This window comes from Filicampus tigris, chromosome 5 (assembly GCF_054856515.1).
Source record: "Filicampus tigris isolate MCC_2025a chromosome 5, RoL_Ftig_1.0, whole genome shotgun sequence".
Taxonomy (NCBI): domain Eukaryota; kingdom Metazoa; phylum Chordata; class Actinopteri; order Syngnathiformes; family Syngnathidae; genus Filicampus; species Filicampus tigris.
Window position 1 is genome coordinate 2,783,613 of NC_141221.1, and position 27,455 is coordinate 2,811,067.

Consider the following 27,455-nt stretch of genomic DNA (forward strand, 5'->3'; position numbering starts at 1 on the left):
GAGCTAATGTATTAGTTGGAAAGATATCAGTGACACACAATCACGAACAAATACACACGAAAGGAGCCTTATTTGTTGAATTGAATTAAAAAGTGGTATTATACACAGAGTGTAAAAATCTTTACTAGTCTTTGTACTGTGTTACAATCATTTTCTGGTGCTGACATTTTGAATTTACAAGTATTTTATTCTAGGCTGGTTCTCTCTATTGCTGAGTTAAACTGGATGAAGCCAGGCGAGGAAAGGGCCATTGACCTCGGGTTCAAAATACATTTTAAGTACACAACTGCAAAGTGCATAAGAGGTCCAAATGGGTGTTTTTTCTGACCCACAAGTAATGAATGTTGCATGCAACGTACTGTGCAAGTATAAAATGATTGCACTGTAGTGTCAGTATAACACTGATGAATGTATAAATAAGTCATAATGGTATTTTACTGTTGATGATCCGCCAGGTGAGATTTGTGCACAGGTGCATTTGTGCAATGAAAACAGACACAACAACTCCCACGTGCACAGATGGACAATTTAATCCTACTTTTTAAGAACTGCAAAGGAAAAATTAATGAGCAACAATAACCCAATGACTTCCTAAAGTTCAGAAGGAAAGTATTTATTACAAGAAAGACACCAGCTTCACCTTCGAATCAAAAAAACAGAAGTATTGCAGATATTTGTACATCAAGGTTTCACAATTAGTGCATTTAATGGATTGACTCAAGTGAAAAAAATATCTTACAATAAATTCTGAACATTCAGATTTTGCTGGTTGGGTCGAACAGAAGGTGATCAACTTTTTTGTGAGATTGATAACCCAGACTAACTACAGTTGTTTTGAATCGGTGATACTTTTCCCGGTTGTTGGACTTTTCTGAATGCCAAATGAAAATATGTTTGATGAAGCCAAAAAGAAACTTTCAATTCAAAACTTTTGTAATGGTAAAAGCATAGATTTGCAAAACTTGCCCCGAGTAATGGATTGAAACTGAAGATTTGTAATAAATGATGAGTCTTTCAATTTATCTGAGCTAATCAATATTGATCAATATCAATATCAATATCAATAATGTGTTTTTACAGAGGGCTCTCATTTGGCTTTCCTTCAAGACAAATTTCATTTACAGTACCTTGGCCAAGGATGCCACGCAAGCCCAATGAGACATCACTTTATAAATAAATAAATAAGACCAACATTAACCTCTCTTTTCATCCCACTCATACAGTATGTACACAATATATGCACAGTCCTTTTAAGCCCAGTCAATGTGTCAATTCCTTGCAATGTCTCCAGATATGATTTTTTTTTTTTTTTCAAAAAACATTGATGCATCAAATAAAAGTAGTGTAAATAACTATTTGTTCATACATTTTGTAGGTTTGTCTGCAGGGCATTGACACAACAATTCCCGCTTTTTTAAATGTATCCAGTCACGGTAGCCTATCTATTACTTATGCAGACACTCAAGTTTAAGTAATTTGTTACCAATCAAATGTCATCATAACTGCTGAAAGATGCTTCGTATCAAGTAGCACCAAGACTTATCATTTGGGCGTGGGTATATGGGCACTGTATGTCTTTCCACAATCAAAGCTGTTACAACGTAACAATGCTCAATTTGCTCAAATCGGTTTTTTTGGGTTTTTTTTTTCCCTGGGTGCAGGCGTCAAAATAATAGGGTTCATGGACAATAATTAATATGCAGCTGAACTGGCATCAACATTGTTATTTTACTCCTGACATTGAATTAACCACGAATGATGGCAATGTAGTGTTATGATTATCAACAGAAACATTCAAAACCTAACTTGTGAAAATATTTTAAGGCAAAGGGAACTGTCAAGGCATTCCACCACCCGATATTGCATAGCTAAGGCAGCCCAGGACTTAGTACAGCCACTATGTACATTATATTCATTGCATTCTTATATACAAAGCACCCGCAATCCTCAGCGGGCACATGTATTTACACATTCGTTCTCGACTATGCAACTGAAACCTGTACATGTGTGACTTCTTAAGTAGTTTGGTCGGAGGCAAAAACTCCACATTTTTTTTGTCAGTGAAAATGACGACAAAGCAATAAAACCTTCATTGGCCCATTGACAATTATTAAAAAGCGTAAACTAAACCGTTGCACTGCATCAAAGAAAATCGAACCCCTGTATACGATGTAGATATGTAGTCAAAGAAGACTTCGAGTAAGGAGATTTAGAGCAGTTTTTGACTTGCAAGGCCGTGGCAAACCACAAGAGGGCAGCAATCAATTTGACTAAGGTTTTGTGTTTGGAAAAATTGCAGCTTTCCATCTCTGGCACTTGACCATACCCCTCAATGGGGCACATGGCAGCACATACGCCCTCTCTATCGCTCTGTTAAGTGTCAAGCAAAAACCACCTTATTATTGGCAAAATGTTCCCCAAGCGCACCTTGAAATAAATGACAATAAAATACAGGTTAAACACCATTCCTTTGGTAATAAATGATTTGGCTAGAGTGCAAAATAAAAGCAATGTGACATGCAATAAAACAGTCTATAGCTCAGTCCAAAGTACTTTTTTTTTTTCTTTTTTTTTTTTACACAGTAGTCAACAGTATGGACGACAGCCCCTCGGTGTTATTGCCGACTGCTCCGTGCTACGTGCACGCTTCAGTGTCCAGGCTCCCTGACTTTCCGGGGAAGTTGCAATCCTCGTTGCCCATGGCAGGAGAACAAGGTTGAGGATGAGCCACATCGGCGATGGCCTGGTGCAAGATGTTGCAAGTAGGAGGGCGGGACCTATGAGGCGAGAGGGGCGGCGTGTGGCAAGATGAAAGTGTCCCGTGAACCTGCGCGTCTCTGAAGCTGACCAGTGTGGGGATTCGCGAGGGGTTGTTTGCCGGGCCGTTGTCGGCGCGCGGCCTCGTTCCGCTCGCAAGTTTGTGTTTGGGAATCGGGGCTACGCCGTCCAACTTCTTTTGCTCTTTGTTCGTGCGTAGTCCTTCTTCCTCTGCGTTGCCATTGGCCAGGGGAGACGTCGGCGGCGGGGAGTCAGAGTGCGATTCGCTTAGGCTGAAGCACATGGAAGAGTTTTCACTGGACGAGTCCTGGTAGGAGCAATCCTCCGATAGGGGCAAGGGGACGAGTGAGGGGCAGGCCTTTGGGGGCCGGAGACCATCACTACCATTCCTATTCTCTACATCGTACGGTAAGCTTGGCTGGCGAGCCCCCGTCGGGACATCTCCTGGCGAGTTTTTGTGCCATTCATTATCTTGTTGCCCCCCGTGGTCTCCGTTCATATTTCTACAGTGGAGAGTGTGAGCGGCGACCTGATTCACCAACCGGTTAGTGTCGCCGGGACAAGAAGCGTGCGTTTTCTGTCCCACGTAGCTGGAGATGGCTGGGAGCTTCTTGAGACCCCGCCCGTGCTCGCTCCAGTGTTCTGCCTCCCCTTGGCCAAAGTTGTGTCCGTAAAGTAAATTCAAGGGGTCCTCTGAGGGAAAGTGACAGGGGTTGGCCCTCTTGGACTCCCTGAGGTCCGGCAGGGCTCCGATCTTTGCACCCACGTTCAAGGAGGAAGAGGAGGAGTTGGAGGACGAATAAGCGGAATCTGTGACATTAGAGTCAGTCAGCACGGGGACCGAATGGGTTCCAGCAGCAGGCTGGCCCATTACTCGACTTGAGCCTCCTCTGACTTGTTGCGTGTTGGCTAAATACTCAGCCTCAAAGCTGCGATACAGGTCCTGCTCTCTCTGGGCGTCCAGGCTCGGCGGCATGTGGAACCCACAGGGGCCCAGTCCTTCCTCTTCGGGATCCTGACGGCCCAGACCGGACCAGGTTCTACCGAGGCCTCGTCCGTTTGGCCGAGGGCCTTGGGACGAGCGGGGATGGTGAGAATTGCGGGGCAACGAATGAGGGGACCGTCGTCCTCCCGAAGTGAGCGGGGGAAGCAGTTTGGCTTTTCCCGCGGAGGGCAAGCGAGGCGGTCTGGGAGTGTTCATTGTCTTCTTACCGGGGCTGCTGTGGCTGTTGCCTTGTACTCCTTTGACGGGTGAGTTGGAGCACGAGGCCGACTGCCTCTTGGACAACACGCCACCTGTTCTAGGAGACGACGAGGGCGCCTGTTTATTGCGAGAGTCCTCTCGTCTCTCTGCTGGTTGGCCCGGGCCAGGCCCTGCTGCGGCTTCGCCGGACCGGGTGTGGCCAGGTACCTTACTCTGGCTCTGCGAACGAGGAGCGTGTAGCCTCCTGGGACCTTCGTTAGCAAGAGATCTGCCCCTTTCCGTCCGCGCGCTTCGCACTCCGTCGGACGCTTGAGGTGGGTTAGGTTTCAGCGCCGAAGTGAGCACCGAGCGCTCCCGAGACTGGCTGCGCGCACGGGGCAACGAGCTACGCGGCGTGCTCTGATGCGCGGGCCTCTCGAGCACATGCTTGCCCTCCTTGCGATTGACGAGTAAGACCACCTCTTCGCTAGAGCGGTGTGATGTCCCGCCAAGCGAGAGACGTCCTCCTCCTCCTCCTCCTCCTCCTCCTTTGGAGGACGCTGTGGAAGAGTCGCTATCTCCGGAGAGACGTCTGGTCGCCGGCAACATTGTCTCCCTATTCCTGAAACAATGAGGCGGGGAGAGGCATTTTCAATTTCAATAACGCACGGCACATGTTTTACTCCTCATATTTGTGTCGTCATCATTTTCCCCGGAGTCATCTTTCAAGGAAGCGCCGCATCTGCATCACAGCAACTCTTCAAATGACAGACTTGACAAAGTTCCCTAATAGAGAATGCTTTGCGACTACCTGACTGATGAGAGAATGTCTAACTGACCCCGGGCTCGGTGTTTCTCCGTACAGTGGGCTGTGACGGACAGGGGGATTACAGTCAGGATGAGAACAAGCGGGAGGATTAGAACGAAACACACGGTACTGCTATTTCTCAATTAGGCACTGTTCCACTCTAATGCACCGGTGGGACTATCCACTCTGACTGTATAAACGGCTCTTATCGTTCACTCAGAGGGGGAAGTAAGTAAAGGTTGCTGTATAAAGATTGTGTTGTACTTGCAAGCGTATGCACGTACATCATCTGTATTGTGCCGATAGGCTTCGCAGGTCTTACTGCTCAATTCAGATTTTTTTTTTCAAAATACGATTTTTTTTGGGGGTGTGTAAGCGTTCGTATGACATTTTAAACGCAACCTCGGTTTCGCCTACTGTGTGAAAACGTGCAAAGTGACGCGCATGCGCAAAAGAAGAGACAACGTCACTCCCGAGTTGTGTTTGCGGAAGTAAATGTGGTCCTGGTTGTCGGGGCACTTATACAGTCAAGCGATTAGGTCGCAGGTAGAAATAAGTACAGTATTTGGGGAGAATCACTCATTTCATGGAGACGATGACGTCACGTCATGACTGTGCGTAAAAAAAAAAAAAAAAAAGCATCGATCTGAGCCGTGGCTGAATTACTACGATCGCCATAAATGTCCACTTTATGCTTCATGTTTCAAGTGGGATTAAATTAAAGTTAAATATAAAGTCAATACTGTTACTCAAAACAACTTTGCAGATTCGATCCCCCTGCTGTCAGCATTTTCCCTCCGCCTATGCCGAGCGCATTTCGGGCTACGGATGACGTCAATGTCGGATATATGCGACCTGGCATTGGAAAAGATCGGATGCGTATCCGATCTAGGACCACATATGAAAGCGACCCAGGTCGCATTTGAAATAATCGGAATTGAGCGTTCGGACTGTCATGAAAAAAAAACAGATACAGGTCGCATTTGGGCAAAAAAATCCGATCTGGGTCACATTTGCCCGCGGTGTGAACCGAGCCTATATGTCGCATCCGTTTAAGATCAGAAACAGACACGTGACAAACTAAAATTTGTTCTTATATCATCATTTTTTTAAATTTCCATTCTATTCTCATTTGATTTGTTATTGTGTTTCAGTGATGTAAATTACAGTCTATATAATCTAGTCTTTATGATCCACCTATTTGATTGCTTTAAACACCAACCTTACTCATCAGTAGGACTGCATGTCCAAACTTGCGAATTACTTGCGGAAAGCCAGCCCACCTGTTGTTGACCTCGTTCCCCAGTTAGCTCTCAACAGTTGTCGAGGGACGGTCGGCTGATTACAATTTCTCTCCTCTGGAATCCGACGCCCACTCAAAGTTAATTTGAAAGTGCTCCGGACTTGACATCTACTCGGTGTCATTTCTAAATACAGAACATTGGCCTGATGCCAAACATAACCACATCGTTATGTCTTCGATGGCACTTTCCAACCGATGTATGAGGAAAGTATGAATTGAAGTAAATGCACAAGCCTAATTCTCTTCACACGCAGCAGACAGGCAGCGGACAATGCCGCTAATCTGGCTTTGTCACTCCCGTTCAATCACAAACATGCAGATTGTGAAGTGCGGCAGAGTTTTTGGTTCCGCTCAGGCATCGTCTGAAGTGATCAGGTGGTCTTTCAATGTCCGCTTAAGTGAAGGATAAGTAGGAGAGCGACAAATGACGGTAGAAAAGAAGAGTTTGAAGAGGAGCACGTCGTTGAAAGTTCTCCACTAGAAGGTGCTAAAGAGTGTCTGGGTGAGGCGGATTTATCAGGGCAATGTCACCTGAGATTAGATAAATCTGTCGCGGTCTAATCTAATCTGCTTCCTGGCATTTGCACTACACTGTCGTGCATATGTTAAATTCCTTTTCTCTGTCTGCCCAGCCAGGTGTCACAAAAGAACAAGTGGCAAAATGTGACCTGGGAGTGATGACTTGTGTATCACAAAAAGCACTTTAATAAACCCCCCCGCCCCCCTGCTTTATCGACGCACACGCTCACCTCAGCGGGTTGAAAGCTCGAGGTTCCGAGCGATCCCTGGGCGGCCGCGGTAGACCGGTGCGAGGTTCCGTTTCAGTAGGGGCAGAGGCGTTCTGAGGGTGGCTTGGCCTCGTGGAAGCGGGAGAGGCACAAGGGGCGGATGAGGGCTCCAGCGAGCGTCTGTCGGGTGCTTTGTAAGGTGCCATGCCTTCGTTTCGCCAGTGTGGACCGGGACTTGTGGAGCGGGAAGAATGCGCACTCGAGGACTTACTCTGGCCTCCCTGACTTTGGCCACTGGCCTTGGCCTGATGGTACCGATGGGCTACAGGGTGACAAGTGAACGCGCTTTAATAACAGAAAAAAAAAAAAAAACCTATGAAGGACAACCAAATCACATTTTTGGAGAACATAAGTAGGGCTAAAATGTTGCTTATGGTTGCACGGCAATCAAGATGTGACCTAGGTTGCTTGCTATGCAACGCTGACTAAAAATAATTGCAGCTTGCATCAGCTGACCAGAACTCGGTGACATCACCTCTTCAGAAACAGTTTGGACCCGCTTCTAACGAGTTATTGCAATATTGAATTTATGTACTTTCAGGTGGTGCTGGAGGTGAAAGCACCTTTTCCATTACAAACCGGGACGAATGTGTTCATTTTGGATTTCCTCCCTTACGGTGTCCACACCTTGTCGGAACACAGCTCGGCATTGCGGATGCTTCGCTTATAACCTTAAGTCAGAGGGGATTCAAGCCAAACAAGATGCTACCAATGTTGCTTTTTGCTCACGGAGCTGACGGGCAAAAAGCGAGCGAGCTCACCAAAGGCGGCACAGCGACATGGGTCATGCTTGTCCAAATAGTGTTCCAATGTGTCCCAGCCCCCTCCGACACGCACCATCACATGGGTGCGAAGGACCTGACGGGAAAAAAAAAAAAAAAAACAGACAACAAGGTTTCAGCAGACAAACGATCACATAACCATTTACGGACATGTAAAACAGACGAATCCTTTTCAGGCATTGCAGCACAACAATCGATTGATGTGCAAATTCTACAAGTGGGTCAGCTTTCTGAAAATGTTACATAACACCGAGATGACCCCCATATTTCGCCCCCCCGCACCGCACCGCCGCCTTTCTCCTGAATCGCGCCCAGCTGCTGTCATTAAGCGGGCTGTTTGTTGCCATGCCAACTCACAATCGAAAACACAAAAGGTAGCATAATAAAGTCTTTCATTTCGGCCGTTTGCGTTCGCCTCGTTTGGTATTCCCTCAGAGCGTGAAATTAGCATGGTAACAACCAGGGGTGTGGAAAAAAAAAAACGATTTGCCAATATATCGCCATTTTCGGCCGCCCAATACAATATCGATTTTTCAGCTTCTAATATCGATTTAATGATGGCAGTGCGTAACACTCCATTTGGTTTTTTTTTTTTTCTGAGAAAATGTGCAAAAAACACAAATAATAAATAGGATGTTTTGGAGAAAATAGTTTTGACTCAATTTGTCTTCTGATCTATATCTTTTGATTAACATACACAGCAACTTCATTTCTCATCCCTACATGTCATTTTGATATTAACTGGGAAGCACATCACAATATCGTGACATCGCAATATCGTGATAATATCGCGATAATATCGTATTGTATTGCCAATACCCACCCCAAGTAAAAACTCACCCCCTCTCCTCCCTGGGAATTTAGTTGTAGGAGAGAGGAGCAGGGGAAGAAAGGGGTGAGGGGGTGGGGACGTGGGTGTCCCTAGCAGAGGGCGAGGGGGGCGGGGGGGGCGGGGGTTCTTGGATTTGTCACTTCCAAGCCTCCTCTGCTTTCTGAGGCACACGCAGACTCAAGATCAGCGCAAAGAGCCGCACTCCCTCCAGGCAGAAGCTGTCCCCGGTGAAGCGGCGCACTCCGCCTGATGCGATGCTCGTCCCCGCCTCGTGTGTTGCGTAATAGGCGCCGCCAGCCACATGTTTTAAAAGGTCATACCTGGCTCTCCGAGGCCGGGCCGGCGACAAGCCACGAGGATAGAGCTCTTTATCCCGGCACAAAAATGTATTTCGGGCTCACCGCACGTGGCACAGCAACTAATCACCGGGTCCCAAATGGTGGTCAGGGAGAGGCCGCAGACGTGGGACGCGCGCCTCCGTCTGACCCCACCCACCTTCATAATACGTTCTCGTCAATCCACTAGTCTCTTCATCTGGCTCACTCTGCTCCCCTTCCTGCATGATGATGCGTCAAAACAGCTGATCTGCTTATCTCTCTCAGAGCATAAACTGCTTACTCTCTACTGACCTTGCTTCGGGCTGGTGACAGCTTCACCGGTTGTCTGATGCAGCCACCTGAGTAGTCGAGTTACTTTCCCCGATTTTTTCATGTGTACGCCAGTACTTCCACGTCGGTTATTATTTCTCTCGCGAGTGCCGCGGTAGATATTTAAAAAGACAAAAGGAACGCAGTGGAATGGCCTAAAAGTCATACAACCGGGGTGCACTCGGCCTTTTGCCCGATGTCAGTTGGTATAGGCACTCGCGCCCCAAAAACCATGACGGGGATCAGCGGAATAGAGGATGGATGGGTTTGTTTTTTACTTAATTGTTGGACACTCGATTATTTCAATGTCTATTTTAGTTGACAGTGTAAATTTAGACGTTAAATAAAAGCGTAGACAGGACCTTCAGGAAGTCAAGATTTTTACGAGGGCAACGGTTTGACTCTGGAGCAGATAATGCTCTAAACAAATGTGATATTAATTCATAGTCTTGTAAAAGCAAATCAAATTTTCATAGTTTAGCAAAATGTGTAAAAACAAAGTTGAATGTTAAAGAAGAAGAACGCAAACATTTTTTTTTTCAAATGTTCTACGCGAGCCCACTAGTCGAAATGGGGTTGATAAATATTGCGTTTGTGTAATATAAGTTAAGCAGCAAAATGCACTCGTTGGTTTAACCCTTCTCTGGGGGCGGCCATTTTGTCTTCTGTCGACTGAAAATGACATCACAACTCCTCACAACAACCAATCACAGCTCAGATTCAGAAAACAGGTCAGCCGCGATTGGTCGTTGTGAGCAGTTGTGATGTCATTTTCAGTCGACAGAAGACAAAATGGCCGCCACCAGAGATGTCTTAAACCAACGAGTGCATTTTGCTGCTTAACTCATATTACACAAACGCAAAATTAATCAGAATGCCCTCTTTAAACTACTGGGAACATATTCTTGAAAAAAAGATGTTTGGGTTGACTTCCGCTTTAAATCTAATATTTGTATTTTGTTTATTTGCTTTTTCTGTTGTTTTTTTTTTTTCCAAGGTGAAGGATGACATTCACTCGCAATGAAAAGGCATTTTGTGTGTTTGAATATGCTCATACACAGTCGAACAAGAATGTGCATTTTTGATAAAAATTCTCAAAAATACACCAACTGGAAAAAAAGATTTAGACCTGGCACAAAAAAATGTAGAGCTAGGCACCGATGAAAATCTGTCGTGTCATAGGCTGTGCACATACTGAACATTTGTGAGGCTTTGTTGAATAGGTTATAAAATCTATATCCATGTTAAGATGTAGTTGGAATTTGGATATTTTTTTTTACTTACTCAGATAATCGCATTTAAAATGATGTCAATTTCACAGTGTGTAATATCTTTCCATAAGGTGAGCCATAAAATGAATCAGTAACAGATCACATTCATACAAAAGTGCCAGAAAAAAAAAAAAAAAAAAAAGATGAGAGAGACAACAGTCAGTAGATATGAAACGCATCCGAGCAGATTTACAGTGTCGCGTGCAAAAGCATCTGTTACATTATTCAACAACACCCTCGATTTTATCTTTGTCTAATTGCTGTTGTAAGCATCTCCAATCATCTCATTGTTTCGTTTTATCACATCGTAAATTTGATATCACATATTTATTTTTAGATCCCCCCCCGAACTGGCTGAAAAGATGCACAAGGACCATCTTCCACTTGGCGTTGCTGGCTCAGATGCTCGGGCTAGAGCCCCCGATCCCTGTTTCTATAGCAACAGCCAGCATCTTAATAAATGCACGCGTCGAGGCAATTTCCTCTCTCGTTTTGTTGATCAAATCCGTTGAAAGCACGCCTTTCTCGGTAAAAGTGGCCTCCCCCAAGGAAAAGAAACATTATGAACTACCGCCTATGTCCGAATGGATCAATTGCCCATTTGCTTTTTCTGCGTCGTGGCCTTGTTTAGCCCCAACAACACCCTTGACAAAGCTTTAGCTGCTGAATAGGTTTTGGGCATTCTTGGCGGCCGCAGCTTCCTCTGCTCAGCAGAATAAAAGAGGCGTGTTGGCCACACTTGTATGGCTGTTCGTCCATATGCGTAATCACTGCCATCCTCAGAGAGGGACCCGGGAGAGGGCGGAGACAGTGTGAACACAACTAATCCGACAAGTGAAACGCACCCAGAATGGCCGATGAGCGCACACAAACTCGCGCACATACCCCAAGGGTGCGCTTACGAATAAATAGTGGCAAGGCGGCATCACTTTTGGTCAATCACATTCTATCGACAAATGTCACTAACATGGCGCTTCTGGCGATTCATGTAGGTATCATAGGGTCTACCGTACATGTGGATTCATCTTAGAGAATTCCAGCAAAACATCAAATAACGACATTCACAATATTAGGTACCTTTGAACGGTCTGATGACAACGAAAGATCTGTATCAGTTCTTCTGCGTTTACAAAGATAACGGTGCTCAAAGAGGAATGATTAAATGATTTTTCTGGGGTTTTTTTTTAGTTGCTGTTGGAATGTTTTGCAGGTGTCGAGGGCATAAGCCCAATTAGCCATTTACAAAACAGCTACTTACTCGACGCGTGTTCGTGTTATCTTTCGAGAAGATATCCAATGTATATAAAGAGACACGCATGTCGATTGAATTTGCTCGTCTGTTTTCTTTACCACCTTTGAAATTCAGGAATCATACAATGATCAGATCTGGGCAGCTTTTCCACCCTGGCGAATGTTCTCATCCGAGACGGGCGAGGGAAGAAAAGGGGCGCGGTCTAACATGCAGCCCTCACATTTATACTGTTTTCGAAATGTCAACATAATGTGGGCTGGTCTCCTCCCTGGCGGGCCCTGTGCCCTAGTGCTCAGATCAGGGCACGCTGTCTCTGAGAATTTTAACTGATCATGCGTTGTCCGTAAATGTGTAACTGCCATATTGGTTTTTGGTTAACCTGTTGGCTAATATATAGCCATTCATATAGATTTAGATCCTTCATTATCCTTGCAGCGCATGGCGCAGAACCGTAATGCGTTTGTACTATGTCATGTCTCACGTGTCTGTAAATAATTCTGTACAAATGTTCTTTGATACAGATTTTTCAATGTACATCATTGTTACATGTGCATAATTAAGTGTCCGAAGAGTACAAATCATGCTAACCTTTAAAGCACTGAGATACTTTTTATTTCTGCATTTCCACTTGTATATTGACATGGTGGAGCTACTCAGCGAAATGCGTATCGACACTGACAGTGGGCCAAATCTGGCCTGTGAATGCTCACAATTCGGCACAGCATCCAAAGAGGCCATTAATCTGGCAGGGGCACCATTTAGGTAAGCGAGACCCAATCAATACTGCCCAGCAGTCACCCCACCCAGTCCTGTGAGGTTTGATGCGGGTAGAGTGGCAACTCCTAATCTGAAACTGAGACAAACAGTGCTGCTTGCGCAAAATGCTGCCGAGATAAAGGCCGATGCAGGAAATGACCTAAAGCTCTATTTGTGTCACACTGGGAAAAAGTGCCGTTCTGGGAGTGGGCCAGACAAATGCTTTCAAAACAGTCAACGCAAAGTGCAATCGAGACATCAGACCGGAGGACTTTTTTTCCTTTTCTTAATTTCTTATTGTACCAACGATGGAAATCAAACTTGTTGCGATAGAGCAATATAGTGTCGTAGCCTACGGAAGTGTTTTTCAAACTTTTTGGAGTCAAGGCACATTTATTTCATTGAAAAAAAAAATCCCGCGGCACACCACCAAATGAAATTGTGAAGGAAAAAAAAATCTTATCTTAACAATATAAGTCTTATATTGTTTAAATAAGCATTTTTTTTTAACATTGAAGAATGACGTTCTATTATAATGTCTCGAATAGGAATTAAATAAACACAAAGAAAAAAGTATTTTATGATGTTTCATATCGATACTTACTCAGTGTGAAACATGGGCCTGTTTGGATAAACATGCGTCACTAATTCGCTTGTCTCTAAACAAAGACAATTAGCTACCTGCTGCTGATGCTGCCGCCTGCTGGTATGGAAGAGTACTACAATGTGGTAAAATCACGATTACGCTGCCAGGCGCTAGACCGCACAAATTAGATAATTTCCCACAGCACAACTGACAATATCTCGGCACAGAGTTTGAAAAACACCGGCCTACAGTATAGAAAAAAAAACGTGGAACATATCGGTCCTGGCTAATCAGGACAATATGATGAACCTGACAGTAAATCAATAATCAAATGTGCATGACACATTATGCTTAATTTGGTCCTAATGTTAAGAGACTCTGCTGCCAGGCACACACTGACCACTGTAAAACATCATTGCAGTCGAAGTCTAAGATGAAGCTGAGAGGGGAAGGAGCTTTTTCTTTTGCTGGTCCCAAACTATGGAATGATCTCCCCGTCCATTTTTTAAAACCTGCCTTCAAACCGATTTTTTCACGAGGCTCTGGCCTTGTTTTAGGGTCAGCTGTTTGTTTTTATTTTTATTTTGTAATTGTTTTGTTTTTTTTAAATCGTTATTTGTTGTATGTTTGATGTGTACTTTGCATTCGTGTACAGGACATTGTTTTTAAAGTGTTCTATAAATAAAAGTGAGTGGATTTGAGATAGTGTTTTATTTATTTTCACACAGTTGTTACTGCTAAGGGAGTAATAATCGCATGCACAAAGTCATTTCAAGCCAGAATGCCTTCCTTCCTTCCCACTACGTATGACTCAGGCAAACATCATCAAAGTGTGAGATTGATTTTGCTTTTGTTTTATGAAGAGTTCATGTACCCTAAGTAACTAGTTTTTAGACTTGTGTGACATTTGAGAATGGTAAAGTGTTACGTGGGGGGGGGGGGAATTTCCATTGTTCCCTATGGAAAAAAAATGGTTTCACAATTCGACCAAATGGGAGGTTGACCTGTCATCTTGGAGTAGATTGTGTTTGGCCTCAAAAGCTTCCATTGTACTGCGATTACACTTTCAGACTGTGATGTTAAAAAAAAAAAAAAAAAAAAAAAAGGAAAGAAAAACAGCTTTTTTTCCTCCCAACATACAGCCTGCTTTACTTATGCTACCACCATATGTTATGACGCAATTACAGCAGGCCTAAAAAGAACACAGTCATAATGGTAAACTACCGGACAAATCCATCCGATGACATCATGTGTCGAACTGACTTGAGGTTTATACTGCGTGCACAATGTATGCAACAACCGAGATCAAGTGGTTCAAATTTAAAGGATGTAAAGCAATTAAATATCCCCGGAGTCACATTTTCAACTGCACCCTTTATAGTAACATATCATTACGTATAATTATACTTGTAGTTGAAGCAGACTAAGGTTGATGGACATACCCTTATGAAGATCAGCGCACTGGAGTCTCCCACTTTGTACTTTCCTTCCGAGACCTTGATCATAGGAAACTGAGCTGGACAGGAACACCGGCCCAGAATCTCACGGACCTGAGAGGAACAAAACACAAACGCGCACGTTAGCACAAGCGCTCGACTGACCTATTCCTATCCCACAATATGAGGTCATGCTGAGTCGCGTATTTGTCATTGTGACCTTTGCAGAGACAAGCGTCACCTACACAATAAGTTTGCATTATGTACAGTACATTTGGAGTGTGCGTCACTCATTTCCCTCGCCAACTCCACTCTTAGCATCTCCTAGGTGATAAGAGAGTGATCCACCCCCTTTTCTCTTACCACATTAAAAGCACTTCCCCGCCTTATGCCTCAAGATTATCCTGGTTAAAAATAAATAAATAAAAAAAAAGGCAGCCATGCCGTTGAATACACTCCGTCCTATGTGACATTGTCACCGGCAGTGGCCGGGCGATTATGGCAGGGAAGGAGCCCACAAACCAGAGCGCGAACAGAAGGGGGGGGGGGGGGGGGCGGTGAAGATGATGATGTCAGCAGGCCGGCGCCGCCAGCTGGATTTTGAATTGTGATCACAAGCCAGCGCCCTCGCTGTGGCTGTGGCTGCTTATTAGGCAACGGGAGTCAGACACGAACGGCAGGGTGGAGTGACATCTGCCTGCGCTACGCAGCCCCGGGCTCCCGCGCCATCGGACAAACTCACACGCTGTTCTCGGCGTCGGTGGCAAACAAGTGCGCCGGATCGTGTTGGTTTGCAGAACACAAAGCTAGCAAATGAACACGATTGCTATGGCTTTTCTCTAAAGTGCGGGGAGTTGAAAATCCTTACGTGGCAAATACCAAAACGCAATCCGTGAGAGATGAATTCATGTTAACAACAAGAATACATATCCATATGGATATAATTTGATTCGAGAGGTTAGGTGAGGTAAGGAGACTGACATTGAAATTACTTCTTTTTCTCGCTTGTGCGACGAGTAAAAAGTAAATTCTAAAAAAAAAATAATAATAATAATAAAAAGTTGAGTGAACTCCAAATTTCAAGGCAACAAACCTAGAAAAAATTAAGTTGGTCAATTCAGCAAAATATTTGAAGCCTTGCTGTTGTGAACATTGTTTCCCCCGCATTTCACAACAAAGAAATGAGAGTTTAGAGAACTCATTGTTCCTTGTATCGTCCCCCAATTTAAAGCGGAAGGCAACACAAACATTTTTTTTGTCAAGAATATGTTCTATGCAAGCCCACTAGTCGAAACAGCGCATTCTTATTAGTTTTGCGTTTGTGGAATACGTGTTAATCCACTCGTTTTTAGCCATCTCTGGGGGCGGCCATTTTGTCTTCTGTCGAATGAAAATGACATCACAACCGCTCAGGTAACGGCCAATCACGGCTCAGATTAAGAAAACAGCTCAGCCGTAATTGGTCGTTGTGAGCAGTTGTGATGTCATCTTCAGTCGACAGAAGACAAAATGGCCGACCCCAGAGATGGCTAAAAACGAGTGCATTTTGCTGCTTAATTTATATTCCGCAAACGCAAAATTAATCAGAATGCCCTGTTTCAACTAGTGAGCCTGCTGGGAAAATATTCTTGAAAAAAATTTGTATGGGTTGACTTCCGTTTTAAAGATACAAAAATCAGCTAATTTTTTGGGGGCGCAAACAACTTGCTCGCTTTGTTTTGCTAACATTGTCAATAATTTATATTTTAAAGTTGTTCCAACTAAAATTTCCGTTTCCCCCCCAAAAAAATCCCTTTTTTTTTTTTTTTTTTTTTACAGCGTAGTAGTTGTTGAGATTACACTTTGATTCAGACGCGTGAAATCGTGTCAACAGCTCCCATCTTTTCTACACCGAGGCGGCAGTGACACGAGTTTTACGGGATGAAAGAAGTGCAGCCTTCACCTAGCGCGTGGAGGAGATTCTTACTTCCTTCGGGGGCCTCCCGCAAATCAAAAGGGTGGGAGCACAGCTGGGATGCCGCCTCCCACCTTGCTCACTCACCTTTACACTCGCTCTGCTTTGTTTGCTTACATTGCCGCAGTCTATGCTTGCGCCTGCCCTCTTTCTGTCTGCTCTGTCACTGCCATTTTCAATTTGCGAGTAGCCCTGTTTGGAAAAACCCCAGCCTGTGAGTTAATGGAACCATTTCCATGGTAACAGACACACACACACACACACACACACGGCCTTCCCTTTTCAATGGTTCAGTTTGCCTTTTTTTTTTTTTTTTTTTTTTTTTTCATTCTTTGCTCTCAGCTGTTCAGCTTCATGAGGTCACATATTCTATTCCAAAGGCTGACGGCCCTGACATGCGTTGAAGTGTTTTCCACTTCAAATGAAATGCGCGCTCTTCCCCAAGCCGTTGCCGTATCGTATCGACAATTCATGCGCACGCCACAAGCAGATAGAGGGGGAGGAGAAAGACAAGGTCAGGCGGGAAATATTGGGAAGAGGCGCCTGAAGGCGGTGAAAAACTGATGGATGAATTATAAATGAATGCCGGTCACATGAGATGCTTGGAGTAGGATGTGCAGATGTTCAAATCAAGGAAAAAAAAAAAAAAAGAGAGAGACAAAAAAGAAGAACGATCCACAATGTCAAGATGTAAAAAAAACAACAAAAAAAACACGAGTGACAACCTGCTCTGGGCACCCGTTTTGGTTTTAGTTATGGTTGAACTGGAATAACATGTCCTATCTGCGACAAGTCATATCTGCGCTGCGCGTGAGTCAAAACGTCTTCATTCCTTGCCTTCCTGACCTGCAAACACACGAAGGAGCCTTCGTGGCAGAGATAGACCGATACTGAGGGCTGAGCCTTCCCCTCGGGGACGGTGAACGGGGGAAATGGGAGGGGAAGGGATCAAGATTTTACACGCTAGTCTCCATTTTCTTCACGTGTCTTACCGCTCCATTTGACTCTGAAGGTTTTGTACAAATACGATCGGGAGTCAACACTCTATGTTGGCTTAGTGCTTTTAACAAACAGAGGTGTGCTTGCGTGCAAGAACACGAGCTCATCACGGGATTGTTATACAAGGGGATAATTATTATCAAACTTCTACGATGAAAACTGGAGATTACAGAAACTCCCTGCACAGGAATTTACGTTACAACGTCCATGATTTGATGTCTGTGAGTCAATCATAGGGAGGGACAGAACACGCAGTGTTTTCAAAGGGGGGGATTCAAAGTGTGATGATGTGGCACTTTTAAAAGGTGGAAGGGATTAACATATGTTATCTTCTGTCATGAATGGAAATTCATAGAAGGAAACCAACGACACGGGGTTCCTTTTCGGCCCTTGCGCACGACTCCAATCACATGAAAGTCTTGCATGAAACGATTGCTATGGCAACCTGTCAATATCGATGCGAAAATTGTTGGCGATCAACGACTACGATTTGAAGTTTCCGTTCCTTAATTTACTTACTCTGCCCTTGAAGGGACGAATTGGATGATTTAAATGATGGTAAAAAAAAAAAATGGCAGAAACACAAAAATATGGAATACATTAGGACATTAAATGGAAAAGAATAACAGATTGAAAAGTTTCCCACGGTATATATTTATGACTATAAGCGCCTATTTAGATATTACTGCGGATTCATCCTTTTATTTTAGCGTAGCTTAGTTTACAAAGACTATGTGAAAATACTACTTGCCTTGAAACTAATAAGTACTTCATGTACCCAGTTAATGCAAAGTAATGAATCATATTCACTAGGGATGTAACGATTAATCGAAAATCAATTAAAATCGATTCAACCAATTCATCGATTCTAATAATTAATATAATCGATGCTAACAAAAAAACATAACATACCTAGGTCATTAGAATATACAAATTTACAGTGCTAAAAATTGACGTCTTTCATTTTTTTTACTATTCCAGATGCATAACACATTTTGAATGTGCAGATCAAGCATCATTGCGTATCGTTTGTGGATGGCTGCAGCACCACACTAGCGCACAGAGATTAGCATGGCAGCGATGTTTTTTTACGATAGAATCGAATCGAATCGGGGCTTGAGTGAATCGTTACATCCCTAATATTTGCAGTAACATAAATGGTACATTTTTAATATTTCCACACGACTGAAAAAATTGTGTTTATTTTTTATTTATTTATTTTTTAAAAATGATTATTATATATTTTTTTATTATCTATGTTATTTTTATATATTTATTTATTTATTTTATTATTATATATTTTGATTGACACATAGCTGGTTTAACCGACACATCCAACCCCCAAAGCATCAAACTGTTGCATAACTTACTGTACTTTCCTCTATCTTAGCCGTAGCGTGAGTTCATCTCGGCTGAACTTGTCATTTTACCCGCATACAGCCTCCAAAACTTTGAAGACGTAACAATCAAGTGATCACCGACCATTTATTTCGAACCATTCCTAGAAAACGTTTCCATCAAATTGAAATCAAATGAATGCTGAATGTTTGCGCATACAAAGTCAGACCGGAGGAATCCATGTTCTGTACAGTGGCCACCTGAGACCTACTCGAAGACCGGCGTCTTCAAGCCCAAGTCCAGAAAAGAACCACACACGGACAGAAGCCCGCTCAGATAAACATGCAACTAAACACCAATCATGCGGACAAGCAGCCGATATCAGGAAAGTTTTACAAGGCGCCATAAAAAAAAAAAAAAAACAAGATGACATGTCATTTAAATCAGCTGTTTCTCACAACCAGGAGGACGGACACATTTGGCGCTGCGCAAAGTCCCCTAAAACGGGTACGTGACGCCTTCCAGCCACGAGAGCATGTGACAACGGAGACAGAAGCCGCGAGTGATGCCACGCTCTCTCAGCAAAGCGTGTGACCCAACGCAAGGCAGATATGACCTACTTTTCTTGCGCTCGACCGTCGCTCTTCCCTCTGAGAGCAGCATCCACTGCAGTCACGTTTAGCCGAGTGTACACTAAAGTCACTCCGGGCACCCGCTCTTTTGTCTACCATGCTTTTTTTTTTTTTTGTTGTTGTTTTGGGATTTCCTCAATGCATGAGCTGGAGCATGTGTTAAATGACGCCCATAAAGGCTACGGTATATTGGCTCCATCTTCACCCTGACCTCTGCTCTCCGATCTCCATCCAAACAAAGACTTTGATTGAAATGACAGCGTTTCATTGGCAAGTGGCAATCTATTCATTAACCGCCAGACACACTGCGCGGTTTCTTCGCTTTATCTGGCAACGAGAGGCGAGGGGGGGGGATGGGAAATGTTAGCAACTACCGCTGAAGCCTCGGGTGAGGGGAAAAAAAAAAAGACGAAGCAGTTGGAAATATGGCAAAAGGACGATGTTTTGTCTTCAGATTACATACACACAGCGCAGCGATGACTACGTGGGAACAATATGAATGTCCATTAGAGACGGGGGGGGGCGTTGTATGTTTTTAATTCGAGGCATTGCACTGCCTATATGAGTGGCTCAAGGCCTAACAGCAGCCTAGAATATATACAATACTCAAAAGCATCCGGTGGAATGTATATGAACTTGGAGTCACTGTCATCATCCCTTTCTAGTGGAGAGATGATAAAATACCCTAACGTGGCGACCAAGTCAAGGAGGAATCTCTATAAAGGCATCGATATGGAGATGAATTATTTTTATGAGTAGGCCTATTGCAATGATGTCACTGATATCGGATTGCCTTTGCAGAACGACTGACGCACGCGCCACTGACTCAAGTTTTGATGAAGGAAATGAGCGCCTGGTCACTTCCTTAACTTGGAAGCGTAAAGCGGTCCCACGGTGAGATGAGTAAGGCCAGCGGCGTCACAGAGTGTCACCGAAGAACAACAATGGCGAACATGCGCAAGAGGGGAGGAACCAGGAAAGTAAAGCGGACGTGGCCTTGCTTTGCAAACATGACGCCGGGCTGTGCATCAACTGTTTGCTTTTAGGACGTTAGTGGATATTTACACTGACAGAAAAAAAACAAAAACGTAATTCTAAAATGGAAGTCAACCCTAACAAATTTTTTTCAAGAATATGTTCCCAGCAGGCCCGCTAGTTGAAACACGGCATTCTGATGAATCTTGCGTTAAGTCAAGCAGCAAAATGCACCCGTTTTTAGCCATCTCTGGGGCGGCCATTTTGTCACTTCTATTGACTGGAAATGACATCACAACTGCTCACGACGACCAATCACGGCTGACCTGTTTTCTGAATCCGAGCCGCGCTCGGTCCTTGTGAGCAGTCGTGATGTCATTTTCAGTCGACGGAAGACAAAATGGCCGCCCCCGGAGATGGCTAAAATGAGTGGATTAACACTTTTTCCACAAACGCAATATTTACCAGAATGCCCTGGTTCAACTAGTGACAAAATGGCCGCCCCCGGAGATGGCTAAAACGAGTGGATAACACTTATTCCACAAACGCAATATTTACCAGAATGCCCTGGTTCAACTAGTGACAAAATGGCCGCCCCCAGAGATGGCTAAAACGAGTGGATTAACACTTTTTCCACAAATGCAATATTTACCAGAATGCCCTGGTTCAACTAGTGACAAAATGGCCGCCCCTGGAGATGGCTAAAACGAGTGTATAACACTTATTCCACAAACGCAATATTTACCAGAATGCCCTGGTTCAACTAGTGGCCTTGCATAGAACATATTCCTGAAAAACAAATGTTTGCGTCGACTTCCGCTTTAAGGAAGGAGTGAAACGCTATCTATACCGCATGATGCAGGAACTTGGCAAGATGTCGAGCAGAAGCCACAAAGTCTGCAACAACAGCTGTGGACCAATAAAATTAAGCCCTGCAACTTTCCCTTCTTCTCTGGCAGACATGACTAAACGACGCAATGAGGTTTCCAGTAATTATGGAACACTAATCGCAAGGGAGGCCGTGACTGCAGGAGCCCGTCAAAACAACCAATGCATGGTCGAAGATTAGCATAATGCGTGCCGCCACACATCCCCTGGACTACCTCATGAATTTCAAACACACTTTCGGTATGTTCACACAACAAGCTTTTGACACATAAAGACAACAACGTCAACAAAACGATGCTCTTAACTGGGGCCAACGAAAGAAACAACTGAAAATTCCATCATTTGTGTGCCATAGCAATACAAGAAAAATAATAATACCAATATGCAGTAGGTTTCACGTGTTGTCAACTTCACTGTGATTACAGCACAGTTTCATCATTTTTATTTTGGTTGTGACGTACTCGAACATGCCCAGACTGAACATTGAACAAGCATGCACACGTTCTGTGTTAACAGTCAACCGTTTTCAGAATTTACATGGAGCTGGTAATAATATCTTCAACAAAAGGATTAAGAGGAAGTTTACCATTCTAAAGAACTGTGGTCAAGTGTTCAAATGAGGTAGGAATAATAATGTTGGTTACGTGTACGGTACCGTCCCACCACTAGTGTTTACCCTCTTTAGCTAGGAGTGGTTATTTTTGCCCACGCCCCAAGTTCCATTGCTGTGTTCACAACTGACGCCTCAAGTGGGAAAACAAAATAGGAATATGATTTAAAAATTAAAGATTAAAACTCATTCGCTGCCATTGCCGAATTTACTCGTCTTTTCACAGTCCAGCCATTTATAGATTTTTTTTTCCAATTTTTTTCCAAGGGTGAGAGAAAATGTCTTGCAGTGAATGAGCTAAAACAAAGTAGTGTGTGCTGCTGTGAAAACAACGGGGCGAATCAAGCCAAATACGAGGGATGGACCGATTATCCGGTGGGCCGATTATCGGCACCGATATTTGGCTTTTCGACGAATATCGGCATCGGCCTTTTTTTAAACTTTGCTGGCCGATAATAAATCAATTTAAAACTGTGGAAATCAAAACAAAGATATGTGAAAGTCTAACATTTCTGTCATGCTGAAATTTTCATTTACTGTAGAAAACTACATGGAGCTATTGTTGAAGTTTCCCTTGATCCTTTTGAAGACATGCTGACAACACCGGGTGCTCCCTGAACTTTTTGTTAGAATTTTATAACTGAGATGCATATTGTCAAAAATTTCTTATAATGTAAGAATTATTAATTTTTTTTAAATCACCATTATACAAACCTGAAACATTGTTCAATATGCATGCTTGACAAAGTTAAGAGTACATTTTTCTTTCGATTTTGATGCCAATATTTTCTGATAATGAATATCGGCTCCAAATATCGGTTATCGGCCTCCTTGACTACTAATAATCGGTATCGGCCCTGGAAAAAGCATATCGCTCTATCTCTAACAAATACTTCCCCAAAAAGTCTCTCGTTTGAATAACCAAATCAGAAGGACAGGCACCTTTTGTCCTAAAAGTGTAGTTGTATAATCCTCAGTCATATGAGTGTGTACACATCCTCCTCCACAAGCTCACAAAAGTCTGTCCACAGAGGCCACGTCAGAAGCGCTTTGCTCTACACTGCTCTGCTCCGCTCCGCCGTCCGACCAGCATGACTGTCGAGCCCCCTCCTTCTTCCCTCATATCCTCTTCTCTGTGCTGTCATCTTTTTAGTGTCAAAGAGCCACATTGTTCAGCTCATCAATGCGCAAACATCAACTTCTCCCTCAAGCGCGTGTGGTGCTGCGCTGTCTGCCGGCTCATTAGCTTCGCCTCGAATAAAAACCTTTGCCTATCTCACACGCGTGCCCCGGGAAGAGGTCAACAGGTTTAACCACAATGACGGGAAGGGAAATGCTATCGAAGCAAACAAAGACTGCGCACGTCGACTACAGCGAAATAGTTGGGACATCAATTTTTTTTTTTTAAAAACGAACTATCAAACCATGTCCGCCGTTGTACGCACACTAAGCCTTCAGGTGAGAAGGAATGTAATGCGCCCCTCACACGAGCGTAACACAAAAAACACTGACATGCTATCTAATGTGCTTGGATATACTCCACTTGTCACGTGTTTCTGCTGGAGAAAAACACTGACTGGCCACAAAAATTAGGTACACCAATACCATCTCACGATGTCGCAAGTCAGCATTTCTACAGATGAAATTCCACCACATTTGATCTTTTTCTCTAAACTTGCAATGTATTTTGACTAAACTTGATACACCTGCACAATTTGTGAATTTGGCGGGTTTTTTCAATCCCTAACACAAGATTACAAATAGGCATGGACCGATTATCGGCCGGGCCGATTATCGGCACCGATATTTGGCTTTTCGATGAATATCGGCATCGGCCTGTTTTTAAAACTCTGCTGGCCGATATTAAAATCAATTTCAAAGTGTGGAAATGAAAACAAAGATATGTGAAAGTTTAACATGTCTGTCATTTTGAAATTTTCATTTACTGTAGAAAACTACGTGAAGCTATTGTTTGTTTTCCTTGATCCTTTTTAAGACATGCTGAATGGGCGCTCCCTGAACTTTTTGTTAGAATTTTATGACAGAGATGTATACTGGCAAAAATTTCTTGTAATAATGATTTTTTTTTTTAAATAAATCACCATTATGCAACCTGAAACATTGTTCAATAAACATGCTGAAAGACATTACAACAAAGTTAAGATTAAATTTTTCTTTAGCTTTTGATGCCAATATTTTCCTTTTCACTGAAAATGAAAATCGGCTCCAAATATCGGTTATCGGGCACCTTGACTACTAATAATCGGTATCGGCCCTGAAAAAAGCATATCGCTCTATCTCTAATTAAAAACTAACGATTTTTGTGCCCAGTGCAAGTCTAGCGTAAAGTGCACTCTAATTTTGCGCCGGTGAAGTTTTCTTTTGTGGGTATTTTGCTAGACTAGCGCAATGAGAAGAGGGCGTTTGCGCCGTTGTGGAAGGGAAGGCAGCCGACTTCAGTTGGCCGCATTCCCTTTAAATTCATCCGTGCAAACTACATGTCATACATACATGTATAGATGCAGGAGATTTGCGTGTGAAAAGCACATTTCAAAGGAGCTGCAAGAAGATATCCACTTCCTGATGACGTAAAGTTGGCCGCTTGTGGATGGGGACCTGGGGAGCGCCTTCCATCCCTGATCGTGCGTCCGTGTGTGACCCCTTGTGGATACCTCTCATGAGGGGCAATGGGATGTAGATTTATGCGGTGGAATTTCAGCCATCTGCAGAATTTAACGTGTCTGTACCGGAGAATAATATTGTACTACAACAAAAACTGGGAACTGATTGCTACCTGACAGTGTCAATCAAGATGAGCAATATTTTAATAAACTTCTACACCACTGAGTCAAACACAAGGCCATATTGTTTTAGAAAATGTTCTGTGTAGCAGTAATAACAAAGAAATACAGACACAATTGTAATTGGCAATTGTAGTGATATGAGGTGATTCTAGGGGGTGTGTCTCTCTCCACAAAAGCTGATTCGATACGCTTTTCGATACATGGGGTGCGAAATGATTCAAAGACGGTTCGATTTGAAAGTGGAATGATTTGATTCAGTGGGATTACCGTTTGATTCGATATGGTGCGGCTGAGTTTCAGAAGGTATGATACAATTTTTTCACAATCATATGCTCTGAGTTTAGATGACTCATTTGTTAGATGACACTGGTCAAGAGTTCATTTTAATCAGAGATGGCTTTATAGGTCCATAAATGTATTTTGGACGCTGATTTTAAAAAAGTCTTAGTTTTTTTAAAATATTGTCATTTGTAGTTTTTAAATTTGACCGACAAAAGCTTGCGCAATACAAGACTTTTTCATGCATTGTAATTTATTGCTATAACATTTCAGAAAAAATTCCACCTGTGGCTGAATCTAACCCTTAAATTATAAATGTTACTAAACATATTACAATTTTACATATCATATTATTGTTATTATATTATTTTATTAGTAGTAAGAAAACCCGATGTGATAAAGAAAAAATGAGGACTAGGAATCAGCGCAAAAAAAAATCCTCTACAAAAGTTTACTTGCGCCCCTGATTAAAATATTTTGTAAAAACTAGTTGACCGATGTAATAATCCTGAAGATGGATTTGAAGGACTTTGTATGGCTCAGGAAATAGGGGAATTTCCTTAAATTCAAACTTTCTGGTTGACAAACTTGTTGAAAATGTGTGTGGTGTGTGTGTGTGTTTGTGGGGTGGTGGGGGCATGACTGCTCTCTAAAAACAGCTGGGTTAAAAATAACACAATTTTGGGTCTAAAAAGGACCGATCCACTACTTTCTGGGTTATTTAGGAGAAAACCACCCCCGGTTCTTTTGTCCAAAACAACCCCAAATTTGGTGCTGTTTTGTTATAAACAACTCAAGAAGGTGGGTCAAATTGACCCAATTTGTGGATCGGTCCATTTTGACCCCAAATTGTGTTATTTTTAACCCAAGAGTTTTGAGAGTGTGGGTTAACGGGAATGACTAAAAACGCGCCCCCGGTGACTTACCAACTCGTCCAAATTCCTCATGTCACACAAAACTCTCTTCTGTGGCCACACGAAAGGTTCCGGCTCAGGCTCGTCCTCCACGTTGCGGTTGCTCTCCCTGCGTCCGAAGCACCTGCCGGGTGGACTCTTCACCTCCGGCGGCGCGGGGTCCATCTGCAGGCCAACCTGCTGGTCTCGGATCTCCTCCTCGATCTCCTCCTCCAGCTGGATGAGCATTGGGGCCAGCATGCCGAACTTGGCGCCGCGGCGCGCCACCTCGAGCAGGCACAGGACGAAATTCTTCTCGTTGCATCTCTCCACCAGGTCGTTGGTCTCGAACATCAGCACGTCCTTGATCCACAGCTCCCGACGACACCAGCTGATGAAATTGGACACGTTGTCCCGGGCCAAGAAAGAGCCCGCGCTGACGTTGCGGGACTGGAAGACGACGTCTTTGCGGGGGAGCTTCATGGACTGCGCCGCCTCGGGATACTCCAGCTGGAAGTCTTGGGCGGCTCGGTTGACGTTGTTGGCGTGCCGGCACAGGGCGCAGCCCGTCTCCAGGCCATCCGTGAAGGTGTCGGCACTCAGGTCCAGGTCGTAGAGGGTGTTCAGCCATTCCGCCAGGTCCTCCTTCATGGCGTACAGGTACTCTTCGCTGGATTTAAAGGGCCGGATGCTCTTGGAGGCGGCGGACTGGATGTTGCTCTGATCGGCCATATTGTGGGATTATGTATCGATAAAATTCTCACTTGATTCCAGACCTCGTCATTGCGCAACCGCGCTCCAAATCCTCATCTGCAAAATAAAGCGCAGTAAGCGTGTGGACGCACCCATGCCGGCGTGCGTGCGCGGCGAGTGGAGGCCGAGCTTGGCGCCGCTGTCTCGGGCATAGCGGGATGCGGAGTGGCGGGGTGGCCGTGTGGTCCGGATGGCTCTCGGCGAGCGAAGCCCGTTTTTCTGGTCCAGAGCAGTTAACGCGCCCCCTGGCCGCCGGATCCTCCCGGCCCGCAAACATCCACGTGTGGCCGAGTGTGTGTCTTCTCCAAGATAAAACGAAGACCTCCGAGCGGCAGCGAGCCCACGCACCGCCACGAAGAAACTCGGCCCATGTCGCGCCGCTTCCTGCGTTCAATATGTTGACCTGCCGCGGGGCTTAAAGCAGCCGAGCGACGCGGTGGCACATCCCATTATGTGGATCAACTGGGGAAGGAGGAGGAGGAGAACTTAACCCCGTAGTCGCCGGGCTGTGCGTCGACCAATAGAAGCGTTGCATCAACTTCGAATTACTCTTAGCCACAAATGAGGTGAGATCAAACGGATAACTTACATTTTAACGCCTACGGCCTGGATAGCCCGCTCGAGGAAGGAAATGCGTTCGCTCCTTGGGGATGAAAATGTCTGTCAACTGAACTGCACTGCAGTTTTTGACTTTTCCCGCAAATCGCTCAAGATCATAGAGATGAAAGACAAAACGTCATTGCATGTTCAAAAACAACGGGTCGATGTCATCACCTCGCCTATGCTGCTCATTGTCCTTAGGGGGCGTATTTGCTGTTCATGACATGCTAAACATGCTGACAGCCGTAGATTTATTAGTCAGACAGGCATTTGAAGAACTATTGTCCATGTATTTATACACGCCGTTA

At 44.1% G+C, this 27,455-nt stretch overlaps 1 protein-coding gene across 1 annotated transcript; it reads right to left on the reverse strand.

Annotated features, from left to right (window-relative positions):
• Nucleotides 1-597: 597 nt before the first annotated feature.
• gas2l1 (growth arrest-specific 2 like 1) lies at nt 598-27,240 on the reverse strand. Its single transcript, XM_086029972.1, has 6 exons — nt 27,137-27,240; nt 25,828-27,009; nt 14,429-14,536; nt 7,622-7,718; nt 6,822-7,122; nt 598-4,583 (listed from the first exon to the last, which is right to left on the reverse strand). The coding sequence occupies exons 2-6, from the start codon at nt 26,524-26,526 to the stop codon at nt 2,636-2,638; spliced, it is 3,153 nt and encodes a 1,050-aa protein (XP_085886098.1). The 5' UTR covers nt 26,527-27,009; nt 27,137-27,240; the 3' UTR covers nt 598-2,635.
• Between the last annotated feature and the right edge of the window lie 215 nt (nt 27,241-27,455).

Coding starts and splice junctions, on each gene's coding strand:
- gas2l1 (XM_086029972.1), bottom strand. CDS start 26,526: ATGGCCGATCAGAGCAACATCCAGTCCGCCGCCTCCAAGAGCATCCGG. Junction 14,537..25,827: donor TGAGGAATTTGGACGAGTTG/GTAAGTCACCGG, acceptor TGTTCCTCTCAG/GTCCGTGAGATTCTGGGCCG. Junction 7,123..7,621: donor ATGTCGCTGTGCCGCCTTTG/GTGAGCTCGCTC, acceptor GTCACCCTGTAG/CCCATCGGTACCATCAGGCC.